Genomic DNA, 20,751 nt, shown 5'->3' on the forward strand with positions numbered 1-20,751 from the left:
GCTCCTTGTATTCAACGCTCAAACTTTTGTCTGAGTAATATAGCTAAGAATTAACACATAAGATGGTCACTATAAGTCTCTCTTGTTATTTTCAAGTGGCTTAATGTTGTTTGAAATGTGGTTATCTGATTGCTGTTTACCTATTCTGTGTTTACTTGCATACATAGAGAATTGAAGACTAGGGAACTTTAAGATGTCGACTATAGGAAATTCAACGAATATATTTTGGCAAGAATCACCAATTGGGAAGATCGAAAGGCAGAAGCTTCTTAATCAAAAGGGATGTGTTGTATGGATCACGGGTCTCAGTGGATCAGGTTTATAATCAAAAGGACTCTCCAAATGCTTCTAGTTTTTCTTCCGAGTTAGGATTATCATTCCTAGAAAGTTAAAACGTTTAGCAGCTTGACCTGTTTTGAATTTGAAAATTGCTTCTCGAATTTGATTATCATGTTCAGGTAAAAGTACACTTGCATGTTCGCTAAGTAGGGAACTGTATGTACGAGGCAAGTTACCTTATATACTTGACGGGGACAACCTTCGGCACGGATTAAACAAGGATCTTGAATTCAAGGCAGAAGATCGAACAGAAAATATACGCAGGGTTGGTAAGTATGTTGACAAGTAAAAGTCTGTAGAGTTAAATAGTTCGGTTGGTGTAAATGGTAGTGTTTCGCGATCTTGACACAAATTTATGAAATAATGAAGTTTGGTTGTTGTTGAACACTTCATGAGAACAAAACAACTAAGTCTGTATCATTACCATCTCTTTGATATACGTCTATACCCTTCTGATTCTTCATTTTCCAAAAAGCACCCATGTTCGAGACGTGTTTGATATTTGGGTAATGGGTATGATTCTCCATATTTATGAAAAATACTTGGGAGGTTGTTAGGCATACCCATATGGGACATTCCCCCCCCCCAACCCCCGAGTCTGAGTAAATATAGATTGTTATGACCAGATGGTTTACAAGAGTTTGGCTTTTCTTCTTGTAGAGCACGGTTTGGGCATTGTTCTTTGATGTATTTCATTTTAAGTTGTTTCTAATATTGTGCATATAATTCAGGTGAAGTGGCAAAGCTCTTTGCAGATGCTGGCTTAATCTGCATTGCCAGCCTAATATCTCCGTATAGGAAAGACCGTGATGCATGCCGTGCAATGTTGCCAGATTCTAATTTATCGAGGCAAGCCTCTTCTTGAATGGTTCTCATCTTGATTATGTCGTTTCTACTCAGGTTGGAATGCCTTTTTCTTTGTACTTGTGCAGGTTTACATGAACATGCCTCTGGCATTATGTGAAAAGCGAGATCCAAAAGGTCTTTACAAGCTTGCACGTGCGGGAAAGATCAAAGGTGTGTCAGTTTCCTTCATTCATTCATTGCCATAAGTTGCCTCATTCTTTTACCATCAACACATACACAATTACACATCATCAAACAGAAATTCATTGTTTGTGTGCTTTTAGTGGATGAATTGCAGAAAGATAATCTCTGTTTCAATAGGTATGCACTGAAGATCTCTTTGAGACAGAATTTTATTTTGGTTTGATAACCTCTATGTTATTTGGATACAGATTTGTAGGATATGGGTATCTATCTTGCGTGATGATTTTCATTTTTTTAAGAAAAAGTTCACTTCTTATATTTGGTACGTAGAAGACACGAGTGTCGGACATGGGTACTTCAAGAAAAACAAAGTAACCGGACCAACATAGGCCTCTATATTTTTATTTTCCTAATCAGATCTTGTATGTTTTGGTTCAATATCTTTACTCTAGTTTCCATACACAAAATGACGACTTCTTAGACGTTAAATGCTATTTTAATCATCTTACGTTTGGCTAATAACGCAAATGACCTTAACCGTGATGAAGGATTGGACTAATTCATTATATCCTCTCCATTCAAATCATGTCACGTAATCGTATTATTAAGAAAATCAAGTTTGTATGTAACTATTAGTCTCTTGAAATCAATATTCACCATTTAAGAATCATATATTCTATGGTTGACCTTATCTGTGTTATTATTGCAGGTTTTACCGGCATAGACGATCCTTACGACCTGCCGTTGAACTGTGAGGTATGTGTTTAGTTGAATACAGAAACAATTAATGGTTACACTGAGAATTAAAATTTTGCTATTATCTGTTCCGATTACTTCTATATTTGTACGAATCTTGAAACCGGATAGTTATTTTGCTCAGATAGAAATAAATCAGAAAGGTGGAGTTTGCCCCATGCCAAGTGCCATGGCAGGGGAAGTAGTTACTTACTTGGAGGACAAAGGATATCTACAAGATTAGCAACTAATTCTCCGTTGACATGGTCGAGTGGTCTCGAAGGCTGTCGTATTTGAAACATTACTTATCGAACGAATTTGATTGTTGCAATATCACTTGCCTGGTTGGGTGATGTTGATTACATAATCTAGTAGTAGTTTGAAATGAAAATCCATTTGTCCCAAGTAATTGTTACTTTTGAGTGGGACAAGGGTTTTCGAGTTAGCAGGCACATCAAGGTCATTAACAACAACGTTATTTTATGGAAGTTCTGGATTAAGGTCATCGAATTTATTATTTGTACTCGGGATATCTATTAATGAACTCCACTCGTGCTTTCGTCTTGATGTTCTTATGGCTACGGTATTCTAGTCTTTCAAGCGTGTTCCGGTGTACCGCTTCACCTAAGGTGAATGCATTTTAAGTTATTGCTGTGGTTATATGATGTAGCAGAGTAAACTCCAGACTGGTGCATTCGGGTCTTATTTGTGTGGTTTGATCATAAGCTAGATGCAGATGCCACAGTCTGAGTGCTATTCAATTTCCCCAAGTCAAGTCATGCTTAGACTTTTTGTCACGTTGTATTCTTGTGCGTCGATGAGTTCGTTCGAGTATGTTCTCCTGATGGATAGACTTCGAGATTTTTTACTACAGTCAGCTAAATATTCATTGTCCCTCAGCTGTCTCACGACCTGCAACGAAAACAAGGAGAGATATGAGCATGAGTAAGAGGCCAAGACATTGTTTTGATGCCAAACCAGTTGATCGAAATATTCGAACCAAATTAATTCAACTGAATGAATGTTCACTCCTAAAATCGAGCACTTCAATAGCAGTTATAAACAATTCAGTCATACCAACTTCAAAGAATAATCCGAAAACAAGAGCACCAATATGGAAACATTATCGTCCTCGGGTATTCAACAATAGTTTCATTCTTATACCATCTACTTAATGGTTCATTGTGAAGCATAAGCAAGACTCCGACAAGCGGATGCTGCTCTTGAACATGAACAAATATGCAATTCAGAAGTCATAACATCGAAAATATCAGCACGCCAGAAATAAATGAACCGCAATGGACTTGGCGATATGAAAAGAACTAAATTAAAATATGGTTGATTTCTAAGTATATCCTGTTAATATTAGTCTCGTTATGAATAAATGTTCGAGAACTTCAAAAATCTAACACAAACCTGCTTCATTTGAGGCCGAAGAAATGGAGCATGCTTGATGCACAAGGAAGCAGTCAAAACCATGCGATCCGCTTCCTTTACATCATAATCACAGCCTAGAAAGGGATCAACGAGCTCTTTAATATCATTATTATCAAGCAGGGGCTTTGCCTGGAAGAATCAAAAGGGTAACTAATGATTTCTTTTACGATTATGATATGGTTAGAGTGATCAAATTCGTCTTGAGGAATGTACCCATACTACAATGCTTTGTTGTTGATCTAATGCTCTCCGTCCTGTTACGAGCTCCAAAAGTAAAACTCCGAATGCATAGACATCGGTTTTCTCATCGACTATGCCGTGCATGAAGTATTCAGGAGCTAAGTAGCTGCATCTTGAGAAACAAATACATTAGCATTACCAAGAAAGTATTTATTAACTCGATACGGATACTTTAAGCTTACAAACCCAAAGGTGCCTTCGAATTTCGTTAAGTTGTGGTGTGTCCACTGTCTCGGTAGCCACATTGAAAGGCCAAAATCGCATATCTGGATGACAAATCGGCTAACATAATCAAGAAATAGAACGGATAAAGTGAATGATTATACAAAATTCATTATGAGCTTTATAACATGTCATAAACTTAATTCTCATAGATAAATTGCTTGATCTTAACAAAGAAAAGCACGAAATTATGCCGCTGCAAACTTCTAGGCAGGATATTGAGTCGGAATACTAGACTTTCATAACTAAAAACAGCGTGTAATATTTAAAACTCACACTGAATTACATAATGGAGTGAGAGTTTCATGATTTCTTTGTATCGAGAAATAGTATATATAGATGTGTGTTTTCGATTCTGTACACACTGGATTCTTGCAAAACTTACACGGCCTCAGTCCCTTTAAACATCTCATTTGATGTATCCTTTGAATTTTAAGACTTGAAAGTACCTGGGGCTCAAAATCTTCTGTAAGCAGAATATTTTCAGCCTTGATATCTCGATGAATAATCTGCCTGTCGCAAAGGTCGTGAAGGTATCTGAGGCCATCAGCCGTACCCAAAGCAATCTTGGATCTTTTACTCCAATCTAGTGTACCTTTCGGTCCTGAATAATGTCGAGAGAAAAAAAAAAGTTTTCATATAAATTGGAAGTGATAATGACTCCAGATAAACAATGCAGCATATCACAAAAACACACCGTGAAGAACGGATGCCAGACTTCCCAATCGAGATAACCGAAAAACAAGGTGCATTCCTCCTTCAACACAACACCCTATCAATGTAGCAGTGTTTGGATGGTTTACATGGGCTAGAATGCCAAGCTCAGACAGGAAACTGGATGTCCTCTCATCATATGTCCCATTTGTTGCTCGTTTTATCGCAACAAACTTTCCGTCTTTCAACCGACCCTTGTAAACTACTGAGTAACCACCCCTTCCAATTATGTTCTCTACAAGAAAAAGAAATATTTATCTATATCCACTGTCATTATATTTGACTGCTTTTGCAAGTATTCAAAGCCTTGAAATTAATTGCATACCTGGGTTAAAGTTGTCTGTTGCAGCCCGGATCTCGGGTAGGCTAAAGTTCTGTAAAGAGGACTTGAACTTGTATATATCTCTCACCATAGGATTTTCTTTTGCGCTCCTAGCTATCTTTTTCGACCACTTTGATGAAGAAAGAATGGGGATCAAAGCTAAGCGCCTTTTCGATCTTTGTTTCCATAATTTGAAGAGTTTTTTCCAGTTAGCAAATGCTCCAGAACCTACACGACTAGTTCCCGACTTTGGGCGGGAATCAGTAGTTGTTTTGTTGGATTTCAAGCCTTCGTAGCATGCTTTTGTAACTCCTTCAGGAGACGATCCCTCTTGTTTCTCCTCCTCGACATTTTTACCTCGCAATTGTTCAATAGAATAAGAAACAAAGAATGGTAAAGAGCCCGGAATACCGAAACAGATGAACCATACAAAGAGAGAGAGATAACTACCTTGAACTGATCCACATGATGAAATCATAGTATCTTGTCTTGTATATCTTGTTTGAACAACCAAATCTTCAGAGTTCTTCTCCGGCCAGTCGACCAAACACATGGAATTCACGCTGGCAGAAATCAAAGACAGTAACAAATTAACAATCCAAAAAATGAATCAGAATCTGGATCTGTGCTTGGTTCATCAGGTGTATAGGAAAACGAATGAAAATCATCATCACACCAATGAAAACTTGTAAATCCAAAAAAAAACAGTGAAGAAATAAGTAACACACACACATAATAAGCATTATTTCCATAAAAGAGAACAATAAATGATGAACATGGGAAACTTTACGAAGGAAAATAACAAAAAATGAAACTAACAATCACCACATAAAATGGGAATGAAAATCAACAATCTTCTTTGTAATATCGTAAAAAGCAGCATAATTAAAACACATAAAAAAATCCCTACATTTTCAATTCTTTGCTATAAAAATTCAAATGGAAGAAACCAGCGGGGTACCACACATCAACTATTTGATGAAATGCCAAAAAGAAACATTCAATGAAAACTAGAGAGAAAAAAACGAGGGAAAATCTTTTCAATGCAACTAAGACAAGCCCAAACGAGATAACTTGATGAAAAAGACATACAAACCTTAAAGTAGTTTGTCTATGGCCATCAATGTGCATCAAGTCTCTCAAAACAAATCAAACAACAATGAGGCATAGATAAAGCAAAGCATGTTAAAAGCTGATTCCAATGATATTAAAGCCGTGTTCTTCAGTATATGGTTTTGAACTCCTAAACAAAATCCATTATTTATGTTTTCTTTTTTGTTCCAAGACCTGAAAACGGGCAATCTCTAAAAAAATTAGCTATATATGGAAAACTTTCCATTGCTTTCTCTCCCTTGCAATTTAAGCAGCAGTATCTATAAACAGCTCTTTTGGTTGGTTTTGACTAACTAGAGACAAAAATCCCAAAATTTGAAGTTCTTTGAGAAAATTTCATGGAATATCGACGGAAATGTTTTTATTTTTTTTAATTAATTCCATATTTATGCCTTTTCATGCGCAAATATCTATTTTTCTTTAAATTTGCAGCTCAATACCAATACCCATTATTTTTTTTTAAAATTCTCCTTTTTGTGTAATTCAAGATTGTTCCATTATTATTATTTTTTAGCTAAAATTGAACAAAATAAAAATACTTAGCTGCTAGAATCAATCTCCTGGAGGATTAATGCATCAACCTCAGCTTGTGATTCAGTGAAAAGAAACTCCACACACCATTGCTGTAAGTATGTATTGTCAGCTACTGAGTTCGCCATTAATGATTTTAAAGTTGAATCTCGACGAGTTGAAATTATTTGTAGGCTTAATTATAAAATAGAGTGACCAAATTATACTATTCTTATCAACAGGGTTTAAATTATTTTTTGAATAATTCATATTTTTAATGTTACAAACGTTATCATTTAGAGTGTCTGGATGTAACGGCAATTAAAAAATTCTGTTAATATACATATGTCATGCTATGGTAATTTTGAAATAATTTTTTAAAATTATTATATTTATATTAAAAAACTTATTTTTTCTAAAAGCACAAAAAAGTCTCAAAATCTTTAAATCATAACCTAACCCTAACCCGAACTTCACCTCTGTTTCTGGCCACATCCACTAGCTCCGACACCTCCCTTGCTATCTCCGTAGTCAGATGGCATCGTCCTTGTTGTGGAGTCGTAGTGGTCTTCACGATGGTCGTCGTTTCGTCGCATTCGTCGGGATAGATTTTGAGCGATTTCATTGCGGTTTTAGGATCTTTGAATGTTGTTAGGGCAATTGTTCGTCGGGGAACAGGTCTTTAGTGGAGGCATGGCCAAGTAGAAGTCCAATCGACGACAACGATGACAGCGGGAGGCAGTGGGCAGAGGTATAGGGACTAGATTTAGAGTTTTTAAAGTTTGTGGGAAGTTTTAAAAAATTTTGAAAACTTCAAGCTTTTTAATATATATAAATATTTTTAAGGTTTTTAAATATAATTTTCAAAATTAACTTAGGGCAACACATGTCACATAACAGTGAAATTTAACAGTCGCTACGTCTCGGACAACTAAAGTGGTAACATATATAATGTTAGACATCTTGATCATTAAAAAATAGTTTAAACACATATTCATGAAAAGTGATATAATTTTGACACTTATTTAATATTTAAGTCTTATTTGTATTATAATATTCTTTGTTGTTCGATATTTGAGAAATCAAAATTTTATTTGGGTAACTACATATTTAGTACATAAACTATCACTTTTGTTTCATTTTAGTACCTAAACTTTCAATTTTTTTAAAATCATACCTAATGTTTACTTTTTGTTTCATTTTAGTATACATCATTAACTTTTTTGTTTCATTTAGTACCTCATCATTAACTTTTTTTTCATGTTAGTACCCAAATTTTTAACAACAGAATACTAAAATGAAACAAAAAGTAAAAGTTAGGTATGATTTTTAAAAAATGAAAGTTTAGATACTCAAACAAAATAAAAGCGATAGTCTAGGTACTAAATGTGTACTTTACCCTTTTTATCTTCTCGTTATATTTTTTTGTTAAGAGTGTGCACTCACTATTCTTTCTGGGTAAATTCCTGAAATGGTCATTTTCGTTTTACAAGTGTTTATTTTTGTCATTAAATTTAAAATAGGGTACATTTCAAATATGGTAATTGAACTTTACTCTCTCCTATTTTACTCTATGAACTTTAAATCTTTTCAATTTTCTCACTAAACCTAATACATTGAGTTTTTTTGTCACTCCGCCGTTAAATAGTTAACGATATTAAAATGGGTTGTTATATAGTTGCAAAACGATGTCGTTTTGGTGAATTTTTTTAAACAGTGTCGTTTTTAACACCGTTAACTATTTAACGGTGGAGTGACCAAATTAGGAGAAAAAATAAAGTTCAGTGACAAAAAAATCCATAGGCTCCAAAATTTTTAATTCACTCTTTCATAACTTTAGTAATACAAATTAAATGTATAAACTCAACTCAACTCGTAATTTCATATAAATCGAAAACACATAAGTCTAAGTGATTGTGCATATCATAATTTAATTATGGAATTTGAATCATTCTTTTCCTTCGTTTCTTCCGATTTCATGGTAGAAATCGGAGAAAAGTTTTAAAGTCTATCGATAAGGCTTGTCTATTAGCAAGTATAATTTGTGACACGTCTTAGGACATCAAAATTTAAGGATTTTATATTTTGAAAAAACTATGCTAATTCAAAAAAAAATATTTTTATTGTACACACACATGAAGAAAATTCAGTGAAAAATACTTAATTTAATATGTTTGATTTTTTTTTTATTTTAAAAGAAATAATCGTAATATGATAAATTTTAATATTTTACAATTTCGTCTCTAAAAATATTTGAAGAGTTTTATTTTAAAAAGTAACACATAACTTCCACATCTTTTAAGACGGATATGTTGGATCAAAGTAAAACACACATCGGTTCCTTGATAATCAAGTCTTTGATGAGTTCAAGTTCATTTTTGTGTAGTTTTGCTGCTTATAAAATACTTGTTTAAGTTGCTTAGTTTTGATATATTAACTAATTATTATGATATATACATTAAATTTGTTAATTCTCCTTAGAAACGTTGATGAAAGATAATTTAATTGACATCATTTTAATAGTTAAATGATTTTATTGATAAAATTAAAAAAAATCAATGATTAGATTATAATCCGTCACAATTAAGTAGTCATGAATGTTAATCTTGATCAATTTGTAAACTTTATTCTTTTCCTACTTATTCTTCTTAGTAACCAATACTTTAGATTTTTTATCGGTTGTTGGTCTTGATTAGTGTGTAAACTTTATTTTTTGTGCTTATCGTTCTTAAAATAATATTTTTGGATCGAAAAATAATACCAAATGCACCTTTTTTTTCTTTTGTTGCCCCTCCTTATATTTTATGGCTTTATCCTGACTAATCCAGACCAACTCGTGTTGCACGCTTGATTTTTAGTGGGTAAGTCTCTCAATGGAGATATCTACATACACAAGGATTCGAGTTCAAATATCAAATACACCTTTTGCATAGTAACCGATACTTTTAACTTTTCATCGGTTGTTGGTCTCGATCAGTGTGCAAACTTTAGTAACCAATATTTTTGATTTTTTATCGGTTGTCTGTCTTGATTAGTGTGTAAATTTTATTTTTTTGCGCTTATCGTTATTAAAATAATATTTTTGGATCGAATACCAAATGCACCTTTTTTTTCTTTTATTGTCCCTCCTCATATTTTAGGGTTTTATTCTGACTAATCCAAACCTGCTCATGTTGTACGCTTGATTTTTAGGGGGTGAGTCTCTCAATAGAGATTTCTACATACACAATGATTCGAGTTCAAGTATCAAATACACCTTTTGTATAGTAACCGATACTTTTAACTTTTCATTGGTTGTTGTTCTTGATCAGTGTGTAAACTTTAGTATTTTGTACTTATTTCTAAAATTAAATCAACGTGCCTTCCTTTAAAAAATACCTCGTCAATTAACTGCAAACTTTATTTTTTTTGTACTTATCCTTTGTAAATAATTACTTTAGCCCCTATTATTAAAATCCAATTAAAATGATTCATCTATAATAATTTTATGAATTTAATATTTTTCCATTTAGTCTATAAATATTTTTAATCTATACTAATCCTTAAACTATTTTTCTCGTTTTTATCTTTGACACAATCTTAAAATGTCACATCATCAAAATAATTGAAAAAGAAATGAACTAAGGGACTATCGGGAACAAAAAAAAAAAGAGTAAGAATGAAATTCAGGGACCAAGATGGTAATGATTGCAAAGCTTAGGGATCCATTTTTAAATGTATCGGGACAAGAATAAAACGGACTACAAATTCTTGCAAACTTCAAAGAAACCCTTTCAGAGCCTCAAACTGAAGGATTGAAAAGCTTCAGCACTCTCAGCTTTGATCATCTGAGTTTACTCTTCAATGTCTTCTTCTAGGAGGTAAAGTACAGATTTAAGGCGAAGCTTTGAATCACCATGCATCTTTCATGCATATATTTCCATTAATTAGTGTTTGTAACATGAAAAGCTTGAAGCCAAAGCTTTGAATTCCCAGTTTTTCCTGAAATTCTTGATGTGTGGTTTAATCCATGTTCTTTCTGGGTTTTGGATTCAGCGACATTATGGACAATGTGATCATCAAGAAATGAAACAATTGTTGAGGGAAATGCGTTATCCCAAGAAGATATGTTCAGCTCGTTAAGTTACGATCAATGTTTTGGATCAAAGCAGCTTTTGAAGAAGAGGTAGAGTGGGAGAAACATTGATGGCTTGGTACGAAGTAATGTCGACCGGCAGCGTAAAGTTCAACGAAGTTGAAGGGTGAATGGTCACCGCCAAAGGGTGGCTGAAGTTCAACGTTAAAGGGGCTTTTAAAGACTGGTGTTGCCGGGTGTGGAGGAGTGTTGAGGGACCATAAGAGAGTGTTTTGTGCTATGTTTTCCGGATCGGGCATTGCAAACTGCGCAGTTCATGCAGAGCTACTTGCAATAAAACTAGCAATGGAGGTGGGGGTGAAATTAGGGAAAATCACTTCAAGCAAGTGTTCAGTTCTAACAGAATAACGGTGGACTGGTTGGCTGATTATGGTTCTTCGAGGCATCAACTTTTCAAAGCTTGGTGGTAATCATATTGATTTTATTTCTTCATGGGGAGTGTAGTTGGGGTGGTCTTTAGTGCCTATGCGTTTTGATTAAAGTGGTGGATTGATTGGTTAGGCTCTATGAAGCACGTGGGCGGCAAAGGAGCCCGTTTCAAGTATCTGATACGTTTCAGGCACGGGGATGGCCGGGGTACGTATCGGAGACGAGCCACAGTGGCAGGTACGGCTGACCGAAAAGGAAGAAAAGAAACAAAAGGAAGAAGAAGCGACCGCGGGTGGAGAAAGTAGGATTTATAGAATTTTTGGTATAATTGCTATTTGATCTCTGATCTTCCTAGGGATTTCGAATTTGGAAACAATGTTCTCATTATTTTTCAAATTGGACACTAAAATTAATTTAGGGTTTGGAAAAAAAATCTCAAATGTTAGGATTTTAATTAGAGTTAAATTAGGGTGTTACACCAATTTTTCCTATGAAGTATTAACTTTATTTGTGTTTTTTATATCTATTTATAATTTTTATATCTATTTGTGATTTATATGCATTTTGCATATGTTGCTTTGGATGTGTTTGTTAGTGCTTATCTTAGGGCAAAGTAAGCATGTAGGAACAAAGTTTAGGAGATTGAGATGATTATAATTTGCTTTCAATGAGGATCAAATAAATCAGATTTGGTCATTTGTTTTGGAAGACAGTCGTGTGAGGATATGTTTGATTTGTGTAAATGTTTCCTCAGATCAGCATTGATCTTGTTAGCAAACTATGTATGTGGCCACAAAGTTTCTGAGATTGAGGTCATTATAGTTTTAGGTATTAGATCCCTTAAGCAACACGAGGAGACGATATCGACGTTATAGCTATTTTCGGATTAGTCGACTTCCGGTTATCCGAAAAGGTGAAACGTACAGAAACCAACCTATGGTTGTAGCTGTTTCTCTTCACCTCTGTACATTAGTTTGTTGTATGTTCTGTGTTTTCTGTTCCTGAATTTACAGGTGATGCTAACGCTATCTTTTGAGGTGATTGTGATGATTTTTAAAATCAACGAGGAAGGAGGGTAGAAAGTGGGCAAAACTCACGAGATATTGATGTAAAAAAAACAATTCACGTGATAATGTTGTCCAAGAAATAATTGTTCAAATGGTGTGAATTATACAGTGCATGGATTGGTCGCCATGCAAGCCAAACGAGATCATAGATCGCCATGCAAGCGGCTCGAACTCCTCCGTGATTCTGCTGAAATCACGACAAAGGTGGCTCTGCCTCCCTCACCCCTGTCTCCCTCATGCATGCAGCAATGAAATCACGACAAAAGTGTTCTATACGAGCTGTGGCGAGAGGATGAAGCTTTGCTACGAGCTGTGGTGAGAGGATGAAGCTTTGCATGCGCCATGCACGTCGGAAGAGGTTGTCTACATGCAGTAGGGAGTAGGCGAGCATGCAGCGGGGAGCAGGGCGCAGGACAAGGTCGCCCAGCATGCATGGCAACCTACCATGTCGCCTGGCGTACATGGCGACCTACCATCTACAAGGTCGCCCGGAGGGCATGGCGACCTATGCTGGGAAGTTGCCACGCCGTAGGTCGCCCGGAAGGCATGGCGACCTACGGCTATCACTGTGCGAGCAATTAATCTTGGGAGTACGTTATATCGTTAAATAAAAAATTCGAGAACATTATCTCGAAAGTTTTACCTAGAAAGTGAGGCCATTTTGGCAGTATTCTTTTTAAAGAAGGGCCTAATATAAAAATAAGTATCTAAATTATACTCAAAATTAATTTTTAATGATTAAAAAAATCTCGTGATAAAAGAACATAAAATTTTAAGTTGAATGTAACGTAAAATGTTATTTTTTTCATAACCAAAAATATTACAAAAAATGGTAATATTTTCATTTGTTAATAAAAAATGTTACGAAGAATGTAACATTTTTATTTAATTAAAAATATTAGAAAAATTAATATTTTAAGTTACGTCTAATTTAAATATTATATTTTAGACATTCACGTCAGTAACGTCATCATACGAAATCTTCTTGTCATCGTGCCATTAAATCATTAACGGTAAAATGGTGTAATTGTCAAAATGTGAGTATTAAAATTGACAAAACTAAAACATTAATGATATAAACGAGTAAATAATTAAAGATCGATTGATGATATTTAAAGCAATTTACCAAAAAAAAATTAATTGTATCCAATTTAATTATACGTCAAGTTACAGTTATTTTCAATTTATCGAAATTAATCGCATTGTTTATTAAAATGAATATCTTTAATTTGAATGGCCACCATGCACTTCGAACTATTAAATTAAAATGTACTTAAAGGAACTCATAACCAAATTAAAACATCCGTTTCCTTTAGTAGCGCCTCCTGTCCTCCGCCTCCACCGCCACCGCTGCTTCTCCCTAGTGTTTTCCAGCGGCCTCTCCCTTCTTAGTCCGCTTCCAAAACGGTAAACCTCCCATCTTATTCACCTCAATATTCAGGCTATTTACCTTGATGCCACTCTCTTACCCTTCACTTCCGTTTGTTGTTTCTCAAAACCGCAATTTCGCCCTCAACCTCACTCTTTATTTACGTTTTTGACACTGTAGCTTAGCTACTTTTACTTCACGTTCTTCAATCTTTGATTATTTAGTTCTTTTTCTTCTTCTTTGTTTGTTTGTTTTTGTAGCTTTAAATATCTGAATGGCTAAATCTTCGGATCCGGAAGGGAAGACCGGCGTTCGAATCGTGGTGGCCGGAGACCGAGGCACTGGAAAGTCGAGCTTGATTGTAACAGCCGCCGCTGAGATTTTCCCGAAGGAAGTGCCACGGTTGTTGCCGCCTACTCGGTTGCCGGAAGATTTCTACCCCGACCGTGTCCCCATCACCATCATCGACACCTCCGCGAAGTATATTCCTATTAATTGTTCTCTATATTACGTCTTTTCCCTTCATTTTTGTAAATATTTGACACTAGTTTTGTTATATTTTGAGCAGTAGTTGTTAGCTTTTTAAATGAATTTATAGTTAAGAGAAATAGAGAACTGTAAATTTCTTGTAATAGCTTTAGTTTCAACTTAGCTTGGACTTAGTTTAGTGCAATAAAGAAGTATTTTTTCCATATTACATTTTTGTAAATATTTGACGCAATTCTAGTGTTATTTGGAGCAGTAATTGTAGCCTTTTAAATGACTTTATAGTTGGATAATTGTAGATTTCGTGTAATAGCTTTTTAGCTTCAACTTAACTTAGACTTAGTTTAGCGCAATATAGAAGCAGAATGTGATAAGATAATTTCTTGTTTGCTTTGAATATGGTCATGTTTTGGCTAGTTTTGATTTTTCTTTTTGGATTTGTTAGTCCGGAGGATAAAGGTAAACTAGCAGAAGAGCTGAAGTTAGCTGATGCGCTTGTGCTTACTTATGCGTGTGATCAGCCTGAAACCTTTAACAGATTGAGTACTTTCTGGCTTCCGGAACTTCGCCAATTAGAGGTTTCTATTTTAATTTGCTTTTGTACTTTTGTGTTCGTGCTAGTTTGTTCTTTTCAGAGAAAGCATGTTAAGGTGAAGTTAAGTTGTTAAAATCATTTTAACAATGTTCTTCCAGCTATTAATTATACTTCATGTGCGTGTTTCATATTCTGGTAGTCTAAAGACTAAAAGGTTGGTGGGTATGAGGAAAATGGTCTTGTGGCTATAGGGAAAACTCAAAAAATATCTTCATGTGCATAGCATTTGAACCTGTTTCGAAGGATTCAAATATGCTTTCTGGGGCCAATTGACTCTCTTGGGATTTCACTATACCTGATAGATAGACCACTATCTTTGCTTAGTTTACCTTGTATATCAGACTTTTTTCTTTTCATGAATCTACTTTTGTTGAAACTCAAGTAAAATTTTGTTGTGCAGGTAAAAGTGCCTGTCATAATAGTAGGCTGTAAGCTGGATTTAAGAGATGACCAGCAGCAAGTTAGTTTGGAACAAGCGATGTCACCGATAATGCAACAGTTTCGAGAGATTGAAACATGTATTGAGTGTTCAGCTTATAAACATATTCAGGTATAGATCTAGGTTCTCTTGGTTCTTTTCCAGGCTAATTTGAAATTATGAAGCTATATCCTGCTGATTAAATGTAGACTGGTTTTAGCACCTATTCCTGGTTTTGCTTCTTGATGCACCTTTGGTAGGAGGGTTATTTTTTCCCTCATGTTTAGTACATGAGTTAGCAATAAACTAATTTCACTTGGTGATTTTTAGCTCCTCACACAACTTAGTTTGAACAAAGACAAGGTATATATATTTCTTCTTTTGAATAGATATTATTTTCTACTTCATTTTTTACTCATCTTTCTAATTTCAAGTTTAGATTTGTACTACTTTATGTTGGGCAAACTATTATAAAACTCTTGTAATAATTAACCATTTCCTTGTGTTAATACTTATGCAATCAAATGTTGCATGAATGTAGTGTATTCTGCTATGCACATTCGTGACAATTGGCATTATTGTAATTTGGCGTGTGACACTAATTAATATTTATGGACACATTGATACTATCAGAGATTGACCTTTAAAGTATATCCTTTTGGTAGATTCTGGAGGTTTTCTACTATGCACAAAAATCAGTGCTTCATCCAACAGGCCCTCTATTTGATCAGGAATCACAAACTTTGAAGCCTCGGTGTGTGAGAGCCCTGAAACGAATTTTTATTCTCTGTGATCATGACAGGGATGGTGCTCTAAGTGATGCAGAATTGAATGATTTTCAGGTTGTTTTAGTAAGCTAGAAACAGAACATTTTGTCAATGACAACTTAAGATATCTTGTACTTGAGCATCTCAAAAAATCTGATAATTTTGTAAAACAGGTCAAATGTTTCAATGCTCCATTACAGCCTTCGGAAATAATTTCTGTGAAACAGGCTGTTCAGATAAGATGGTTGAAGGAGTCAATGAACGTGGTCTTACATTGACTGGTTTCCTATTTCTTCATGCACTATTAATAGAAAAGGTCGTCTTGAGACTATATGGACTGTACTGAGGAAATTTGGATATGATATGATATCAAACTTTCTGATTATCTAATTCCACATTCTTCGTTAAAACGAGCTCCTGATCAGGTAATGCTTCATTGAAATAAGTACTCTATATGAAAAAACTGAAATAAGCATTTATAACTGTTATTTATTTGGTATTTGTTTCCAACTGGAATTGACCAATACATCATTTTTGCTTACGATATTGTTCATATGAGAATTGGCAATAACTTGGTGTGCTGTAGAGTAAAATTTTGTAGGCACTTTGTCTGTATGTGACTATTCTTATTAATCATATAATCCAATGAAATGCCCAGCTGTATTTAAGATGAGCTTAATTGGCTGATATTAGACCAATTATCGTCTTGTTTCAAATATATCCGGACTATGTTTGTTATCATATAGGCTTTATTGTAGCATTATTTAAACTTCTCCTTATTATTCTTTGCTATTCTTTGTTTTAATTTGTGTAGAGTGTGGAGCTGACAAATGAAGCTATCGAATTCCTGAAGGGGGTTTATGAATTGTTTGACAGTGACTTAGTATGTCTCATCTTTCTCAAATTTATTTTAGTATGATGTACCTTGCCTTTGACATTGCCCAGTCTACAAATATTAACATTTCTAACTTGTTCTTAAAGTTTTTGAAGTTCTAACAACTTGAATCTTGTTCTTTTTCAGGACAATAACCTTCGGCCAATTGAAGTTGAAGATGTTTTCTCAACTGCTCCGGAAAGGTATTATGGTTCCCATTTGAAATGATATTAGTTTACTTTCTTTTACTAAATTGCAATATGTGCCCTACTGAAAAGGCAAATCTAAGGGCCATGATGTCTTCTCCATCCCAACTTTGTCCCTACCATGTATTTTTGTATATATAGTTATCTCTATCATTATAAGTTGCCAACAGGACATTGTCATGGATAATGCTTGACATTTTTTCTGTTAAACTTCAGCCCTTGGAGTGATGTTCCATACAAGGATGCTGCAGAAAAAACTGTACTGGGAGGGCTATCACTTGATGCATTTCTGTCAGAGGTATTCGTGGTTTTCTCTCTCGAAATGGGAATATCATACTTGTACTATCATTAGAATTAACTCATTGTTGACTACGCAAACTCCGGGGAACTTTAATGCATATTGGCTTATGAAAACTTTGACTTGCTCTTGTTTTGAGTTTTGCAGTTCAAATATTAATTCGTTATGGGGATAATGACCAGCAACTCTATAAACATTTTGGTTTCTTATGAAAATGTTGTACTGCAGTTTTTATTGCATTTGGGTGGATTGGCTATTGGGGTTGATCATTACTGCATATTTTGGCTATTATTTATAGGTCAACCTGTGCTTGTATTTTATGATTTGTATTGTGCAATGCAGTGGGTCCTTATGACACTCCTAGACCCAGCTCGTAGTTTGGAGAACTTGATATACATTGGATATCCTGGTGATCCTTTGTCTGCTATCCGTGTGACCAAGAGAAGGAGTCTAGATCGAAAGAAGCAACAATCAGAACGAAATGTTTTCCAGTGCTTTGTTTTCGGTCCAGCTAATGCTGGGAAATCTGCGTTAATTAATTCTTTCCTTGGCAGGTAATCATTAGAATTTGTTTTCCTAATAACTAATTCTATTTTCCCCAAATCCACTAACTTCATTTACTGCAATGTAGGCCCTATTCTGATTCATATTCTCCGACTACTGATGACCGATACGCAGTGAATGTTGTGGAACTACCTGGGGTTAGTGTCATTAAACCATGCACCATGTTTTGTTGATGTTGCGTAAGGTTCAGATAAAATAATTTCTTTGAGATAAAAAACCATCAAAATTATGGTCAACATGCTCCTTGCAGTATCAAAGCAGGTCCTTCAGGAACTTTTGCTCATAAAAGTTTATAGTTTCCTTCACATATCTGTCTGGGCATGGCCCTTGGTTAATTTCATTGTTGCTTTGAGTTTCGGTGCTTGGGGGTAAGTGTATTTCTTTTCCATTTGTAGGGTATAAAGAAAACTCTCGTCTTGCGAGAAATCCCTGAAGATGGAGTTGCAAAACTTCTGTCTAGCAAAGAGTCTTTGACTGCCTGTGATGTGGCAGTGTTTGTTCACGACAGGTAAATCATGGACATGATTAATTCAAACTAGGGTTTCAAGTTTAGAGGTATCTGCTACTATTTGTTTAACATTTTCAGCTATGTAATCATAGTTGCGCTAAACGTTATTCTCACATGGGCTTGTAGTGTACTTTTCATGTCAAATAAAGATAGCTAAATATTTTTTATTCCCATGTTTGATTTTTTATAAAGGTTCATTTCGATGCACATGCACATGTATTTTGCTTCTTTTCGTTGAGTGTTGTGTCATGATTCTCCGACCTTTGCAGTTCTGATGAGTCTTCATGGAAGAGAGCAATTGAGTTGCTCGTGCATGTCGCCAGTAATGGCGAAGATACTGGTTATGAGGTGCCTTGTCTCATTGTTGCTGCTAAAGATGATCTGGATTCATTTCCAATGGCAATACAGGATTGTACCAGGGTATTTCGCTTTCGTTTTTCCCCCCTAATAATGCTCTTACATATTTAAGTGGATAAGTAGAATATCTTAGACACAACATTGAAACAAGTAAGACATGATGTGATGCTAATATGAGAATGTCTAAAATTTTATATTTAATGAATTATTAACGTATCAAAATCTATGTAACATGATTTTGACATGGCAAAATGCACGGGCACAATACATCGAAGAGGTACCATGTCTGTTCATGTCGGTGGTTATCTCACTGTATAGGATAATTGTAGAAAAAGGTCCTTTGGAGGTTTCATCTTGAAGAACTGAACTGAAAAATGAAAATGCATTTCGTTGCAAAATTTCTATTACAGGTTAGCCAGGATATGGGGATAGAGGCACCCATACCGATCAGCTCAAAATTGAGTGATTCCAATAACATATTCCGAAGGATAGTAAATGCAGCTGAGCATCCTCATTTGAGCATTCCTGAAACTGAGGCCGGCAGAAGTCGGAAGCAGTACCATCGCCTCATAAACCGATCTCTCATGTTTGTGTCAGGTATGTTGATAGTATGGCATCCTACAGCTGTTTCATTCCCAATGCACTCTGACCTTCGGATTCTTGAAATATCGTTCATCATGGTTAAGATTTTCTCATGACTAGTTGCTGTGCATGTCATTTTTCGTATAGTACCCTTGCCTGAAAGTCCATGAATTGGACATGAATGGAGGATAGGACCCTCCAAAACAATTTTTTTTAAAGAAAAACAGATACGCGCAAGGATCATACGCATATTGGACACTTACACTCGCATCCAAGTAACATAAGTTTGGGGCAAGTACGAACGCGTCTTTCTTTAATGTATTCGAACTTGCATACAATGTACAATTTAAATCCTTGACCAGATCTAGCAAGGATTATGTTCAAGTCTTACGCAGCAGGATGTTCACACTTGTTTCGCAACTATTATCTTTGGAAATTCGGGAGATGATACTCCTTGTCTTGTTTCTCGGTTGCTTATTCTTTTTTTCGTCCCCCGCCCCCTTCTTTCTGAGCTTCCCTCTTCATATTGATATCGATAATCACATGCACAATGCCGAATTGTTTGATCATTTCCAATGCTGTGTTTCACCATTTGCAGTCGGAGCCGCCGTGGCCATAGTTGGGTTTGCAGCTTACCGTGTATATGCTGCAAGGAGGAACTCCTCCAATTGAGGGACGATGATTCTCCCGTCTCCGACAAACTAGACGCGGTAATGTCATCTTAGAACAACCATGCATTACTTTATCGAAATTCTGCGGTCCTAGTTTCCGGTCATATAAAAAATCCGACCGTGTCCGGAAAAAAAAAAAAGAACTGCAATAATCTAATGTCATTTTAATGCTGGAAGTGTAGAAATTTTAAGAGGTTAAAAAGAAAAAGGGAAAAAATGGTTGAACAATGTTAATGTGCAGTGAAAAATTTTGCACAAGCAAAATTGCTTTGCTATGCATTTTCGGTATCGAATAGGGATATGGTTCTCTTAAGAATATTTCAAATATATGCAAAACTTTCAAGATTTTGAACATATTCATTTGAAATGCGTACTTTATTTTTATTTTTTTTATCGACTTCTCGGTTTTAAGACTTTGTCTTGACTAATCGGGACTGATTTGTGTCGCACATTTAGCTTTGCTGGGTGTGTTTCTCAATAGAGATTTTCTGCATACACAAGGACTCGAGCTTGAGATATTGTTTAAGCGATATCAAGTTAATTGCATCAAGTCTTCAAAGTATGACTTTTATTTTAAATTGATCTCAAAACTTTTAAATTATCCAATTTCATTCCTAAGCTACGACTATTATTCTAAATTAGTTTGTAGACTTTTGAACATTTCAATTTCATTTATGAATTATGACCTTTCTAAACTGGTCTCCAAATTTTACGAACATTTTTGATTTTATCTTGAATTATGCGTATATACTAATCTCCCTTGTTAATAAAACTGTTAGGATAAATTATATTATTCTTTGTTTGAAAAAGCAAATTTTAGGTTAAATTATGGTTGAAACTAATTACATATTTGGATTAACTTG

At 35.1% G+C, this 20,751-nt stretch overlaps 2 protein-coding genes and 1 pseudogene across 2 annotated transcripts; 2 read left to right on the forward strand and 1 right to left on the reverse strand.

Annotated features, from left to right (window-relative positions):
• On the forward strand, nucleotides 1-2,640 carry LOC120184024 (adenylyl-sulfate kinase 3-like). Its single transcript, XM_039188602.1, has 7 exons — nucleotides 1-317; nucleotides 459-608; nucleotides 1,071-1,181; nucleotides 1,264-1,356; nucleotides 2,039-2,085; nucleotides 2,210-2,357; nucleotides 2,415-2,640. The coding sequence occupies exons 1-6, from the start codon at nucleotides 194-196 to the stop codon at nucleotides 2,306-2,308; spliced, it is 624 nt and encodes a 207-aa protein (XP_039044533.1). The 5' UTR covers nucleotides 1-193; the 3' UTR covers nucleotides 2,309-2,357; nucleotides 2,415-2,640.
• A 1,562-nt stretch (nucleotides 2,641-4,202) lies between these two features.
• Nucleotides 4,203-7,218, reverse strand: LOC120183967 (receptor-like cytosolic serine/threonine-protein kinase RBK2). The gene is made up of 5 exons (XM_039188552.1): nucleotides 7,100-7,218; nucleotides 5,003-5,562; nucleotides 4,661-4,912; nucleotides 4,413-4,567; nucleotides 4,203-4,208 (listed from the first exon to the last, which is right to left on the reverse strand). Exons 1-5 carry the CDS (start codon nucleotides 7,216-7,218, stop codon nucleotides 4,203-4,205), a joined length of 1,092 nt encoding a protein of 363 aa, XP_039044483.1.
• Nucleotides 7,219-13,494: 6,276 nt separating this feature from the next.
• On the forward strand, nucleotides 13,495-20,096 carry LOC120184022 (annotated as a pseudogene).
• Nucleotides 20,097-20,751: the final 655 nt, after the last annotated feature.

This window comes from Hibiscus syriacus, unplaced genomic scaffold (genome assembly GCF_006381635.1).
Source record: "Hibiscus syriacus cultivar Baekdansim isolate YM2019G1 unplaced genomic scaffold, ASM638163v2 tig00112856_pilon, whole genome shotgun sequence".
NCBI classification, from domain to species: domain Eukaryota; kingdom Viridiplantae; phylum Streptophyta; class Magnoliopsida; order Malvales; family Malvaceae; genus Hibiscus; species Hibiscus syriacus.